General features: G+C 38.1%; 1 protein-coding gene across 1 annotated transcript in view; it reads right to left on the bottom strand.

Annotated features, from left to right (window-relative positions):
- Positions 1-15,969, bottom strand: part of LOC124553747 — a 167,090-nt gene that overhangs the window by 9,547 nt on the left and 141,574 nt on the right. Inside the window, exon 6 of the mRNA XM_047127682.1 lies at positions 9,471-9,508. Coding sequence (XP_046983638.1) covers positions 9,471-9,508 — 38 coding nt within the window. The remainder of the gene's footprint in view (positions 1-9,470; positions 9,509-15,969) is intronic.

The following is a 15,969-nucleotide window of genomic DNA, read 5'->3' as shown; positions in this document are numbered from 1 at the left end:
CTGTAATACATGTATCGTTTTATACATATAATAAATGTATTACAAAGTAGTTACAGTATGTTACTGTGTTACATTTTGTCATGTTTTTCTCTTGTTTTTCCAATTAGAATCAACTTCTGTAACGTAAATTTTATGAGGTGAACTACTAGTTCAGAGCTAGTTATGATTTCCAGCGATGTTAGTCCTTATCTGTGGTCCTGGATATGTGTTATTTAGTCCCCATGCTTCAGCTTGCCGATTTCCGGAGTTATTTTCACACACTTTTGTTATAACACAACAGTTACATCACTTGTAGTTCTTATTTTTTTAAATCTATATATGTGTTTTTACAAGTACAGTGTTGCCAACTGTGGCTCTGTGTTTACCTTTAGTCTTTCGTATCTGTTGTTTGTATGGTTTGACGTTTTTCATTTCTTATGTGTGTGCGCTTGCATGTGCATTTTGTATGTGTACAGAAGTCATCGTCGTGTGTGTGTGTGTGTGTGTGTGTGTGTGTGTGTGTGTGTGTGTGGCGCGCCCGCGTGCGAGAGAGAGAGAGAGAGAGAGAGAGAGAGAGAGAGAGAGAGAGAGAGTCATTAATTATTTATTTTTATTGTTTCAGATTTCTGTTTGTATATGAAAGTTCTCTTGTAATGTAAGTAGTAGTTTGTTGTGATTATTTACTCTAATAAATCTCATGTCTAGTTCCATATTGAATGGTGTATGTCCATGTTTAATCAGGCATTCAGCAGAGGTAGAAAGACTGTTTTCATACTCCCAGCTTCTTGTATGTTCTTTATACCCATTTTTAAAATTTATCCCCGTCATCCCCAGATACACTGAGTCACATTCTTGGCACTCTTAACTGGTGCATACCTACTCGTTGATATCAAATGCGTGCTTATTGTTGTCTCTCTTTATTGTTGCATCCAAGAAATGTATTTGCTTTTGTGTTTCTTTTTCCATGGTGAACTGAATATTTTTATGCATACTGTTTATGCTTGCATAAATTTTATTAATTTTCTTTGTTCATCTGCTATTCAAATTATTTCATCCACATATCTGTACCAGTAAACAATTGTGTATCGTTTCTTTGTGATGAGTGTATGGAAGATTGAATTTTCTATGTGGTTGATGAATGTGTTTGCCAATTTTCCTGATGTTGGGGATCCCAATGGAAAGCTATCTTTTTGTAAGTAAAATTTCTTTTGTAATTGAAAGTAATTTTTGGATGTGATTGCTTTGAGGGGTTTAGCTATTTCATTAATATTGTCTGCTGGTAGTCTGTTGTATGTCAGTAACTTTTCTTCAATTAGTTTTATTGTGTATGCAGTGGGTACTGAGGTGTACATTTTCTCTGCGCTGAAAGGGATGAGTGAAGCTGTTTGTGGAATGCAATAGGTCTTTTATTTGTGTTACGAGTTCATCTGTGTTTTTTACTGTTCTCCTGTTCTTCATTCCATAATGTTGCTGTATGATTTTGTTCATGTATTTTGCCACATGGAATGATGGTGTGTTCATGAAATTAATAACAGACCTCAGTGGAATAAGGGGTTTGCAACTCTTGGGTTGGCTTCTGACTGTTAGTGCTTTTGCGTTCTTCTGACTAATGTGTTGTTTTTGTTTATCTGTGAGTATGTGTTTTGTTTTTTATATATGACTAAAAACATGCTGCTGGATCAGATTTCAGATTTTGTGATATTGTTAGAAGAGATGAAATCTTCAGTTTTTTCTGTATACTGTTCTGGACTTGTCAGTACTGTGCTGTCCTCTTTACAAGCCCATGTGACTATGATATTATATTGTAGTTTTTGTTTTAATTTCTTGGTGGTGGTGTTTTCTGTCTCAAGTATCCTGTTTTCCTCTTTCTTTGAAATGGTTATTATGCTTTTCATTTCTTTCTTCACTAGTTCTCATTATTTTTTTCTTTCTCTTCCTCTGTCCTCTCTTTCTGTTTCTACAATCAGATTTTTTATGTAGTGGTTATCTATTTTTGTAGTGATGTTGAGTTTGAGCCCTTGCTCTAATAGGTGTGACACTTTCTCTGTTATTTCTGTATCTATGTGGTTCATTAGTTTTGGGTGAAATTTGTTATGGTGGGTGTGTTGTACTTTCTCATGCTTTTCATTCTGGTTACTTTTGTTACCGAGTGTTATGACAGTTCATTTGTGTTTGTTCTGTGTACATTGCAGCATTCTTGATGTCATGTGTTCAGTGTTTTATATTATATAGGTCATCACTGCTGAGCTGTTAATAAATGCACATGACTCAAGATGTACGTTAAACAACTTTCTATCAAGCAAGAATTTCTTGGTATAAGGCAATTTGATTTCATTTTTTAACCAAGGGGTTTTTTTTTTTTTTTTTAAATGATTTTGTTCTTTGAGGTACCAAAGAGGTGTTTCTGACCTTCACATTAACATAACTTGGAATTAAAATCTAATGGGTTCAATGATCTGGAGTCTGAGATGGCTATTCTTGAAACTGTTGTATAACTCGACAGGAAATGCCTGACATGGCTCTGTCATTGGCATTCCTTCAGTTTTCTGTTATTTCCTAGTTTCTTCAAAATACATGGAGGTATGTTCCATCTATGTAAAAAAAGGAAAGGCAGTTTGTTTACTGCCATAAGCATTTTGTATCTTTCATTTGTGGAGCATTTTCAGTGGCCTGTAATATATATTTCTTTTTATACATCATGGCCTCTAAAACAATAATGAACAGAAATTTGAAACATAACCAGAATAAATAATTAATGAATCATTTTCTCAACCATTCTCTCTCTATCTCTCTCTCTCTGTCTCTGTCACACACACACAAAAGATTAAAGATAAACAAACAGTGACAGTTAGGAACACTACACACTTTGAACACACACATGTTAATCACAAAATGAAAAGTGCAAGTGATGTAAGTAATGTGTTGTACCAAATGTGGTTAAAAAACGGCAGAAATCGACCAGCTGGGGCATGGGGACTAAATACACATCTCCAGGACCAGACGTAAGGACTAACAGCACTGGCAATCGTAAGAACAGAATGATTATTTTGTCTCATGAAATTTGTGCTACAAAAGTGGATTGTAATCTAAAAAAAGATAAAAAATGAAAAAGTGTAACATAATAGCTCATTATAACCACTGCATAATACATTTATTACATGTATAAAAAGAAACATGTATTATAGGCCACTGAAGATGCTACCTGTATGGCAATAAACGAACTGTATTTCATTTAGTTACAGAAATGGAACATACTTCCATTAATTTTGAAGCAACTAAGGAATGACAAAAAACAGAAAAAAATTATGATGTTTATTTTTATTGTAAAATGATTTATTGTGACTCTGACATTTTATTTACTAATAAGTACATTTTTTGGTACATAATTCTCTCGTTTGATACCTGATTGGCTAATGCAGACCTCTTGCTCTCAGCTATAGGGAGAGCCTCCAATATTTACGATATAGCTATACTGCTCTCTCCAGCAGTTGACTGTTGTCATTCAGCAGATCCTGCTCCATACACACACAGTCCACGAAAATGGGTATATCTACATTTTGAAATTTTATGCTTGAAATTAAGTTCTTTTTATGGATACTTCCGATTTATATCTTTGTACTGTATTACAGCTGCAGTTTTGATGACGATCATGTGATGATCAAAGCCACTTCCCTTTCAATGACTGTGCCTTGCAGTTTAGACTGTCATTATTACTTTCAAATACTACATTTGGATCACCGATATCTTCGGTAATGTTTTCAAATATAATTGACTCACTGTTTTGTAGTTGTAGGCTACTATGTTCCAATTTTATGCTTTTTAGGGGATGAAAAGACTAGGAAAATGGTTAACACAAAGTTTGATTTTCCATCCACACTGTCTGCCTTATGGTCTACTCATAGCATTCATCCTGTAATATCACTCTAATTACTGGCATTCAATCATTGGTTATGATTGTGTGATGACAATCCTTTCACTTGATCTGAGCCCAACTGATAAGTACTCATTTGACTGTAATGGCCAGATAAACTACTGATGATTTGTTTTGCCAATAAGTCACCTAAGTTTGTGGGCTCGAAAACAAACTGTCAACAGCTCTAGCATGGTGCCCAAGAGTACCTGTACGGAATTTTACTGCAGCAGATTTCCAAAGTTGATCATCAATGATTTTCAAGTGTCCGCAGTTAGTACTATCTGAAAGATAATTGACATTAAAGTCTCTACAAACAATTCACCAGTTGACATGTGAAATAATTGGGTCTACTGCCACATGTTTGTGTCTCTCTGGCACAATATTTCGGCCATGTAACTCGTTGCCTTCTTCAGGTGCTGCCTGAGACTGCCGTATTGGAGGATCTTGTCCAGTATTTGTGCCCAGAGGGCGCTGGGCACTCTGTTTACCTTTCGGGCCCACCTGGCGCTGCTTGTAAGGGTTTATTTTTTTTGTGGTTTTAGGGCGCACAACTTCTATGGTCATTAGCGCCCAGACTACGTTAGGAATGCACCGCGAGGCACAAGTTTAAAACAGCAACTAAAAGGGAAAACACGATAAAAGACAGACTGACAGGCATAGGATTAAAAAAAATAGCATAATCAAATGTCCTTAGAGAGGTTTGTCAAGCTGATAAAACAAAGAACGTGAGCAGCTGCTCATGGGTCAACCGCTAAAATGGCGTTGTCTCTTCCCCGGTGCTCCCTCCGATGCCCTGCCCGACTGGGTCGCCATCTGAGGCAGCTCTCTGAGGCACGTCCTGTGTCGGGCATTCCGTTCGCAGTTCACAACTGCCCGGTGCTGCTCCTGAGGTTTCTGCCCTTTCTGGTGCTCCCACAGACATCCACACCTGGATCGTCCACCATCTGTGGTCGTGGCAGCTGTCTGGGGCTGGACCCGCGTTTGGCATTCCGTTCGCGGTCCGCGTCCACCTGGTGCTGCTTGTAAGGTGTTCTCTCTTCTCTGGTGCTCCATCGGACGTCCATGCTCGATTTGGTCATCATTTGTGGTCGTGGCAGCTCTCTGAGGCCCATACTACGTCAGGAGTTGCGTTCGCGGTCCGCGCCCACCTGTCGCTGCTCCTGCGGTGTTACTGCTTCTTGGGGAGTTTCTTAGTTCCTTTCGTTGGACCCTGAAAAGCTCCAGAGATGGACTCCATGCTGAGCTGAGCTGGTAACCGCTGTCTCGATTTATTAGGTTATCTGTGACCTTGATCTCGATGGCCTCCTTTATGACACTGTCCCAAAATCTTGGCGTCTGTGTCACAATTTTGGTGTTTTTCTAGTCCATTGAGTGATCGAGCTCCAGACAGTGGTCCACTATGGCAGATTTGGTTGCCTGTCCGAGTCTGGTGTGCCTCTGGTGTTCTTGGCACCTGACGTCCACCGTCCTGGTTGTCTGGCCAATGTATGACTTTACATGAAAGGAACCAAGAAACTCCTCAAGTAGTAGTAACACCGCAGGATCAGTGCCAGGCGGGCGCAGACCGTGAACGCAACTCCTGACGTGGGACAGGCCTCTGACAGTTGCCACAACTGCAGATGGTGGACGAGGCAGGCGCGGACGTCTGTCGGAGCACCAGGAAAGTGCCAACACCTCAGGAGCAGTGCCAAGCGGGTGCAGACCATGAATGGAATGCCAAACATGGGTCCAGCCGCAGACACCTGCCGCAACCACAGATGGTGAACAAGCCGGGCACGGACGTCTGTGGGAGCACCAGGGAAGGACCAAAACCTCTGGAACAGCACCAGGAGGGTGCGAACTGTGAACGGAGTGCCCGACACAGGACAGGCCTCAGAGAGCTGCCACAGGTGGCGACCAAGTTGGGTGCGGATGTAAGAGGGAGCACCGGGGAAGAGACAACACCTTACAAGCGCTAGGCAGGCACGGATGGCAAACAGAGTGCCCAGCGCCCTCTGGGCATAAATACTGGACAAGATCCTCCAATACGGCAGTCTCAGGTACCACCTGAAGAAGGCAACGAGTTACGTGGTCAAAATATTGTTCCAGAGAGACACAAACATCCAGCAGTAGACCCGATTATTCCACATGTCAAGATCTCACCAGGAAAGCCTGAAGAGTTAATTCATGAGTTAATTCTTTATAACCTTACTAAAGTTGTCTCCAGCTGCTTTATGTAAGTCAACATACTTCTTGAAGATATCCTGTAAACTGCCACCATTAATGCCTGTGAGTTTCCTTTCATTATTGTGGCACAATATCCAAAGAGCTGATCAACACTATGCTCATTATTCCGATGGGGCAGGGACTTAACTCCTATGTTTGAATATATAGCCACTCACCATTTCATCTTATGGGTTCTACAGTAGTACGACAATAGCTTGTAACCATCAAATTCAATCTGCTGAATATCAGTGACTTCCATATGATAATCAGTTAGCACTACTCAACTGCTGACATTTCAGCTGCAGTTTCATTTTCGAATAAGGATATTAGAAGTTCACTCCCTTTATTAAGGAAAAGAGCCACAAATTAGCTGTTTTTTATAATGCATTACAGACTAAACTGCCTTGTAATATTGTTGCATATTCATAATAATGAACAATTCTGAAAGTACAATTTATATTTCAAATATAGTACATATTCTTTTAAGGTGAACTCACTTAAGCCAAATTCTCACATAACACCTGCAGAATTTCTGTTCTGGCAGTGATAAACAGGATCTTATAGAAAGTTTCATTGGTTAACACAAATTTCAGTTAGCATGAATTATGAACTTGTTTTTAGTTGCATCATTAAATTTTTTTCATTTAACCTGAACTGACAAAGGTTTCTCTTTTTTTCTATTGTTTCTCTGCCATAGTTGTGTGAGTAACACTGCTCAACAATCACCATCAACAATGACAACAATTATGACACAAACGGTGTGGAAAAACTAAACCCCATTAATAAGTGCAATTCTGAGTTGATATGTGCTTTTATAGTCTTTAAAGAGTGCTAGTATTAGTAATATTAAGTTACAAGCAGTAAAAGGGTAGTCTTGCCCACGAGGAAGCAGAAAGCATAGATCTCCTTACAAAACTTAAAATTCTGTGGGAAGTGGCTCATGGTGTATTGAAGAACAGCACAATCGCCAAACATTTAGACTTAGCAAATATACATTATCTATTCTACTTAAAGGTCAGGAAAAAGTTCTTAATGCTGCTATACTGGGTTACAGGTGCAAATGTAAGTGACTTCACAGTGTTATATATGAAGATGCTGAAACTTTACTTTTAGAATGATTCAATTATATGTGCACTTCCAATCTACATTTAAGTGGAATTATAATTCAGTCAAAAGAAATGAGGCTGCAAAAAATTTAGATGTTGAAGATTTCAATTGTTTTGCCAGTTATCTATACTGGTTGCAAAAGGTAAACCCAATTTCATCATTAGGATTTATGGTGAAGTTAACAAAGTTGATGAAGGGGGCAAACAACTAGTTTCATGAATTTGACCAAGTGAGTGAAACGTATGCTTCATCTTATATCTGTGACATAGGGAAAAACTTGGCTTTTTTGGTTATTTTTTCCCAAGTCATCCCCTGGAAATAAAACATGACTTGTAAAATAGTGGAGCATGCAGTTAACAATATTTAACTATTGTACTTGTATGTAATCCATGGGACAGAGACAAATAATATACTTTTCTGATCTGTAACTCTGAGAAACCACTTTGAAGAACATAAACATCGATGCTTTACCTTATATCTACTCTCACTATAAGAAGACTTGGACTGACATATCATTGGGTGACTTCCTTGTTTTCACTTTAACAAACTTAAAGGTTCACATTTTACCTCCAAGTACACCAAGTCACCTTCAACCTTTGAATGAAGCAGTTATTGCTCTCAATGTGGGAAATGCAATTTGTGTTGCTGTAAAATGGAAGTGCCAATCAAGATTTCACTGTATGCTATAAAAGCTAGCTCAACATCCTGGGAATCAGAGTCATCATAACACATACAGAACTGTTTTTGCAATGCCTGGAAACATAAAGATCCTAAAACTGTTGATGAGTTAGATGGTGACAATGTTATCATTTCAGCACACAATGGAATATTCTGTAAAACACTGCAAATCCTGGCATCAATTTTGAGGACTTTGTTAATGCAGACGGTGATGTGTGCTCAGGTAGAACCTGAAAAATAAACAGTTGTGACACATGCACAAGAATGTGAGGAGGACAATATGATTTTGTCTACCCACTAAGAAATGTTACACACTTTGGGCGTTTTATAACGTTTTGTTTCAACATCTGAAACATTTACAGCTGGTCAGTGTGACGTATAAATTTTCGGTGCCTACAGTGTCAAGCCTTTTAGTGTCACACAAATTTATATTTTTAAAAGGGATCACTTAAGACTATTTCCACTGGTTCGCCCTCTCATTTCTCCCTCATACCACAAAATTATCATCTGATCTAGTACAAACTGAAAAAATAAATTCCTTTTAAAGCACAGTTTCGTATATAATTTATATTCAAAACCTTACACCTGTGTCATAGAACAAATTCTACATCGAGAATACTTTACACAAGTTTAAGGGAAAAAATGCTTCCAATAATTATTACAGTATTTAAAGAACATCAAAATATGAACAGGCTGAAATGAACAAACAGTACATGATACTATGTTAATCAATTCCACTGTAAAAAGCTAAGGAGTATATTATTAGCAAAATAAGAAATACGTAAAAGTGAAATGGCAAAATGAGCACTTCTCAATTGGGAGTAAATCGAAACAATCAGAATGGCTGAAAGAGAGCACAATAACATGAACCATAAATGAATAAGAGCTAAGCAACTAAGCAAATAAGAGAATAGGCAAAAGTGAGATGCTAACAAAATGAGATGCCAACAAAATGAGAACTGGCCGAACTCCGTCGGCACTTATATACGGTTGGGCTCATGGCGGCACCTTGCGGCCCATATGCAACACGCACGCCTGTGACCGCAATGCACTCTTAGCGCTCGTGGCAGCGTCTAGCAGCCCGTACGCAAGTTGTGCGATTACTGTTGCAGGTCGTCCCTTAATCTATTGTGTTACATCGGCAACTTAGCCGGAATGTTCATTTCTGTTTATGACAGTTTAATATACAGAATATTTGTCACTAGAAAATGATCTGGGAGTACTTTTTTTCAAGTAAAATACATAAACCTTTTCAGTTCTCACATTTGTTATATGTGTTACGATTGCAAACTAATGTTATAAACAGGCTTGATGTACCTGGTAACACCATAAACCTTCACTTTAATCTTCTGAGATAACAGAGGTACTGCAGTGTTTGCTATGACAATGTGCATAGTTTTGCTGAAGCACTTATGTATGTATATTATGTGAATGGTTAATGCATAGAAAAATCTATACTCCAAAAAAATTTTTATACTTGAACTCCCGGTTTTTAGTCCCTTGGGATTACTGTTTACTTTACTTTCACACAGAGTAAACAAAATTTTATATTGCTCAAAAAATTCTGTGGAGAATAATAGAAATTTACCTTGTAGTAGTAGATACATTCCTTGCTGAGACTGACACCTGAAATTTTTTTTTTTAAAATAAGCTTTGATTTGAAAGTGATAAAACAGTAAATAAATAAAATGCTATAAACATCCATTAACATTTGATTATTTGAAATAGTGCTTGGAAACAGTGTTAATGCAGACATGCTGTAGTAAACGTAGCAGTTATTGGAGAAAATTTTAATGCAGTACAAATTAACGCTTTATTTTAACAATTTATGTTTAGAAAAGTAAATAACTATCAAAACCAGTGGTTAAATCATACCCAGACTTCCTATTTATACTTGAAAAACAAAAGTGGCCTAAAACATCCATCTCTCATCGGTGATGTGCATTGAGTTAGGTGAAGAGAAAAATGTAAAATCGGTAAAATGAAAATGTTTCTAGCTTAACTGTTATTAAATGTATTATCACACAACAGCAATTTTGAATATTATGCTGCTCTAATCTGACAGCTCACTTAAAGGAACATCATAGTTAAACGTCTGGTCAGTTGCACGCACAGAGGAAATTTAAAGGTATAATATGAAGTGAATCTGATAGGCGACAGACACACATGTCTTATACATATGAAATAAATATCACTGTTAACATGAGGACAGTGTCCTCTTAAAACAAACAGTTGTGAATTCATATGACTTACAGTGTGCTGGGTCTTGAGAATGACAGAAGAGTAGAAATTACAATAGTGAATAAATACGTTTAATAACAGCTCAAAGTTAAAACATTTTCATTTTTCATAGCTGTGGGCATACAAAAAAGGAGGAAAAATAGTAAGGAAAAGACACTCACACAGGATAATACTGTTACAGCTATGTGGAAAATATTAAACAAAAATAAAGTAAAAAAAAAAAAAATACACTAAACTAAAATGGAGGCAACATAGTAACACGAATGGCGAATTTAAGAAACATTATGTTACAATAACAGGGAGAAATCCAAAAAGACTGAAAATTAGAATCAGAAATGGATCACCTTACAATAATAAAAGTAAGATTTCTGTCCAAGAATAATAGAAAAATGTATTTCTAAAAATTAAACGATTTGACACATTAAAATTTAAAGAAAGTAATGCACTATCCATCAAGAACCTGACAAAAATGAATTCAGGAAAACAGAAAGACATGCAAGAGGAATTAATCAGTGCAGCAGAAGATTTCAAAGTGAACATATTAAGAAAACACCAATGGTGGACAATGAAACATGACATTACTCGAAGAAAGACTACAGACCTGCAAAAATGTTACACTAAAAAAAAGGAAGAACAATTTGAAGAATATAGCCACATCATATATGAAATAAAACAAAAGGTGGTGACCCGGCATCAACAACAGAGACAACTGGAAAATTTTAGCCAAATTTTCTTGATAAATTACTTAATTTTGGGGAATTACAAGACATACTGGAATTTAGCATAGCTAAGGTAGTCCAGGAAACAACCCAACACAAAATGATTAAAAAAATAAACAGTTCTGAATCTCACAGATTTTAAAGCACCTGCAGAAAATAATAGAATAGCATAAATTCTAAAATACAGGAGGATATCAAGCAGTGCTTAGAAGAGGTAAGTCATGTGATTAAAGTATCAATAAACAGAAGCTAATATGCAAGCAATGCCTAAAGACCTAAAGAACCCTGGTGTAATCTGTATATATTAAAATGGCTCAAGACTCTACAGAGAGATCAACCTAATTCATAGTTCTTCCAAAATCTTAAATAGATAAGAAAATAAAGGAGCCCTTAAAAGAACACTAATAAATACAATATGCAAAGTAAAATTCACAGCTAAAATGTCAGATTCCTTTGAGATTAGGGTAGACATTAGACAAAATGATGGACTATTTCCACTGTTGTTTAAATGTGTACTTTGAAAAGTGATCAGAGAATAAAAGAGGTAATTGTCAGACTCTAATAGCAAAAGCAAAAACTAAATGGTTGGAAGACTGATAATCTCAAAACTGACTGCTGATCGTCTGCAGATGATTTAGAAATTTCAGAGGCACAGAGGAGGCACAAAAACAGATATAATTACAGAAAGAGTAAGAAAATAACAACTACAAACCACCTTTGAAAAGCAGACAACATCACTGCAACATCCAAATCAAGCAGAAAATTTGGGAAAATCAGAAAAATACAAGTTTAATTATCTAGGAGAAGTTATTCAGCCAAATGGAGGAAAAAAAGAAAAAGCAGTTGCGAGTATGAGCGAACATCAGCTGTATGGAATGATGACAATGAAAATTTCTGCCAGACTGTGACTTGAACCCAGATTTTCCACTTATCGTGAGTGCTCACCTTACCGTTAGGCTAGTCGAGCATCTTCCACAGCCAGACCCAAATTTCCCTGTGCCATGAAACATGTCTACAACCTGAATTTGTATGTTTATTATGTATAATCCCATACAGGGGAGACATTTTAATTGAAAGTCTCTTGCCTGGTGTTGGCAAATAAATATAATATTGCACTGCCTGTGTTGTTCAGAATTATTATGTAATGTATCTCTGTACAAGCATGTATGTATGTCTGAAGGAACATTGCATTATAATTCTCAACAACACAGGTACTGCAATATTGCAAGGTTATAAGAGATGGACTTTGCATTTCACTTAACAAACTATGTTTTTAATAAACAAACTTTTTTGAAACTGCAAAAATTCATAACAACAAGGCTGTCATTTAGCCAGATTGAAGGTATGCAACAGAAAACCTAAATTTAGGGTCAATAAAAGAAAATGAATAAATTAGAGAAAAGAAAGAAAATATTATGAAACAGAACAACAGCACAAAAATTAAAATTAAGAAGTAACACAGAAGTATACAATCATGTACAAAGAGACACAATTATGGAAAGAGGACTAATTTCTTACAGGCACACTGAATGAATGTATTCTAGTTTACTGACAAAAAAACTGTACAGCATTTTAAAAATTAAAAGGAAAAGCCAGCTGGCTTAGGAAAGTGCATCAAGGCTCAGAAGAGACTGGCATAAACAATCAAAAAATTAACAGCAGAACTGAAAATAGAAACAAAATTTTGAGGTGAGTACATCTCGAAGATCAAACAGTATCAAAAACCAAGCAAGAAATTGGACAGCAAAACTGAGAACACAGAAAAGTTAATGGATGAAAGAGTAACATAAAACTAACAAAGGCTTAGCTGAAGAAAAAAACAGAGGTTCCATGTTTGTAATAGCTCTGCAACATAGCACAATGATACTATATGTACTTCAAGCAAATTGCAGCAAGCTACTCACAGTCTCTCTCGTTTATGTAGATGCAAATATAAAGGACAGTGAGGTGAGAGTGTATTAATAAGTTATCAGAACTGTACTTAGGCTCACAGTAAGGTGAAAGATATAGTTACCAAACAACACAATATCAGACTACAATTACTGTCTCATTACGGTCATCACTTTACTCAATCTGATGGCCACCCTGGAGAGCACCAACAACAGTTAAGTGCACTGTTTTATGCAGTCTGAACAGAACAAATAAAATTTCATTCAAAGAACAGATCAGTCAAGTCTTTGTCAGTAGGGCTGAAAATTAATTTGGACAAATGAGAATTCATCATGCATTCAGACTTAAAGACACTTTAGTAAGCCAGCCATGTGCATATGACATCAAATGCAAGAGACTGTTCCACATCTACAGCTGTACACCTGTGGTATCTGTGCCACAGAAATGCATGAACAGACCAGAGCTGCTCATAGATGGCATAAGCTAGCTACATCAGGTATTCCTTGGCACACATACTTACTAATAGGCAAAAATTTCCCCCTGCGGTGACACACATTTCCTGCGACCAACACAATCGACACTGACCTGCACCAACTAGTCCACAATCTGGCCATCTACATGACAGCACACAACACAAAGGTCAACTTGTTGATGCACTCATGGCTAGCGAGCAGCAAACACTGCAGCAGCAGCCGAGCCAGCTACCGGTGTCCAGTTCGCGCAATTGTCATTGCAGGATCAGCACTCTGGCAGTACCCTGAGAAATGTCAAAGCAGCAACTTAGCAGAATTTGGTGATATCATGGCAAGCGACAAATTGTCAGCCTCCCTGTTCATACCCAAGTGCCAGTTGCAACTGGCCTAGGCATATCCAGCTGCAGTAGAAAATCAAGGGGTTCCTTCATAATGGAACAGGCTGGCAGTGTGAAGTACCTAGTTGATAAGGGTCCCAATCTATCCACTTCCCCCCCCCCCCTCCCCACCCTCACAAATCTACACTAAGAGACTGCCAAAAGGCCAAGGTGCTGTCTCTTAAGATGGCAAACAGTTCAATGATACAAACATATATCATATCACAAAAATTTGGACCTCGGACTGTGCTGCACATTTACATGGACTTTCACTGTGATTGATGTGAAGGAGCCAATCATGGGAGTGGATTTCCTCAAGTTTTATAACTTAGTAGTTGACACTGTGACCGCCAAGCTGACGGATTCAACAAGAACTTTGAAGATAGCAGGACAGTGCCAGCCAGCCACATTCTTCAGCCTGTGCATGTGAAACCTAAACATCTGTCACACTAGCCTGCCGAAGGCTAGACACTGATGCTTTCTCACAGCTCCTGAGCTCCACTCTCCAGGAGGGGATGTGTGTGGCAGCTGTGCTGCAGAAATGTGTGAATGGAACAGAGCTGCTCACACCTGGCACAAGCTAGCTGTGTCTGCTGTCCTTCGGTGTACGTACATACTTACTGATAGGCAAAATCCTGGCAATGTGAGAGGTGCACGGGTGGAAGGCAGCAAAAAGCAAGAGCAGTGCAAGCTAAGACACTATACAGTACAGGTGCATTTCCTAGATTCTGTCTCTGTGAGCTGGGGACAATGTGCTTTGGTCCCAATGTAAGCTCCCCACTGATGGGTGTGGAAGTTTGTTTGGCTCTCCCCATTTGTTTTCACTTTTGTTTCATCATGTCTGCAAAATGCGTGGCCCCCATGATTGCAAAGAACATTCACTTCATTCTGGACATGTATCCATTGTTCTTCCATGGTCATAATTCCTGTCAACCTACCATCGCCATAACCAACATCCTGTACATATTGAGTGGATATGACAGTGAAGTCAGCTCACTGCATAACTGACATGTAAGTGGAGAAACCACAAATTCCCGCTTCACACCCTGTGCTGTGTGGCTGGTAAGCTTATGTGTGGGCTAGAATCTCTCAAATTTTATTTCCTTGCTATATTCTTGAGATATACACAGGAGGAAGCAATATATTGGTTGATTCTTCACGAAAAGTATGCTCTTGAAACTTTTATCAGTAAAGCACCCCATGACACAGAAAGCCTCTGTTGCAGTGTCTGCCAAAGGAGTTAGCTTAGCATTTCCATACTACTTCTGTGCTTACTAAATGAACTTCGGACAATGGCCTTGCAGGAATGGTAACACCGGTTACCATCACATCACCGAAGTTAAGCTCTGTCAGGCTGGGCTAGCACTTGAATGGGTTTCCATTTGGTCTGCCAAGCACTGTTGACAAGTGGGGTGTACTCAGCCCTTGTGAGGTAAACTGAGGGGCTACTTGATTGAGAAGTAGCAGCTGTGGTCTCGTAAACTGACATACAGCTGGGGAAGCAGTGTGTTGATCATTTGCCCCTCCATATCCGCATCTAGTGTCGCCTGTGAGTTAAGGATGACATGTCGGCCAGTCAGTACTGTTGGCCCTTCCTGGCCTGTTCCATAAGAGTTTTAGTTTTTAAATGAACTTGGAATGAAATGTATTGCTCTTCTTTGGATATTCTCTATTTCCTCAATCAATTATATCTGATACGCATTCCAGACTGGCAATCAATATTCAAGTACTGATAGAATGAATGTCTTGTTAGCTACCTCCTTTGTTGATGGGGATACATTTCCTGAGGATTCTTTTAATTCATCTCAGTCTGGCATCTAACTTGCCCACAATTAATTTTCCACATTGAATATTACACATTTACACACCAAAAGACAAAAACAAACCAGAATCAAAATATTGTTCTGTTGGCTCTGTCCCTCATAAGAAGAAGAATAAGAAGAAGAAGAAGAAGGGAAAAAAACCACACATCACCAGCTGTCCATTAGAAATGTTTTCCAGTAAGGATAGACCCATCATAACTTGAAGCAGCATGAAGAAACAGACCAATATGGCTTTCTCACTACTACATGCAAGGAGAATTGCAGAACTTTTCCAAGGACACTTTCTCACAATGTGTTTCTTGTAAAATAGGTTTCTTTTGTAGTGATACATCTCGCTGGTGCAAATTATCAAATAATTATCAAGTGAATCCAGGGTGGAACCTACTGCTGCACTAACAGGTTCTACAACATGGGATTTAGCACATGGGAGAGTGCATTCTTGAGACTGTATTACCTCTTGCTCAGCTCTTGTGGTACTTCTTCATTAGAATAAATAGAATATTGTCAATTTTCCAGAAAAAAATGTTTTCCAAATGTGGGTTCAATTTATATTAGAAAACAATG

The sequence above is a fragment of the Schistocerca americana genome, chromosome 11, assembly GCF_021461395.2.
Source record: "Schistocerca americana isolate TAMUIC-IGC-003095 chromosome 11, iqSchAmer2.1, whole genome shotgun sequence".
Lineage (NCBI taxonomy): Eukaryota > Metazoa > Arthropoda > Insecta > Orthoptera > Acrididae > Schistocerca > Schistocerca americana.
The sequence above is the reverse complement of the archived record's forward strand: the minus strand, read 5'-3'. Positions and strand labels throughout refer to the sequence as shown.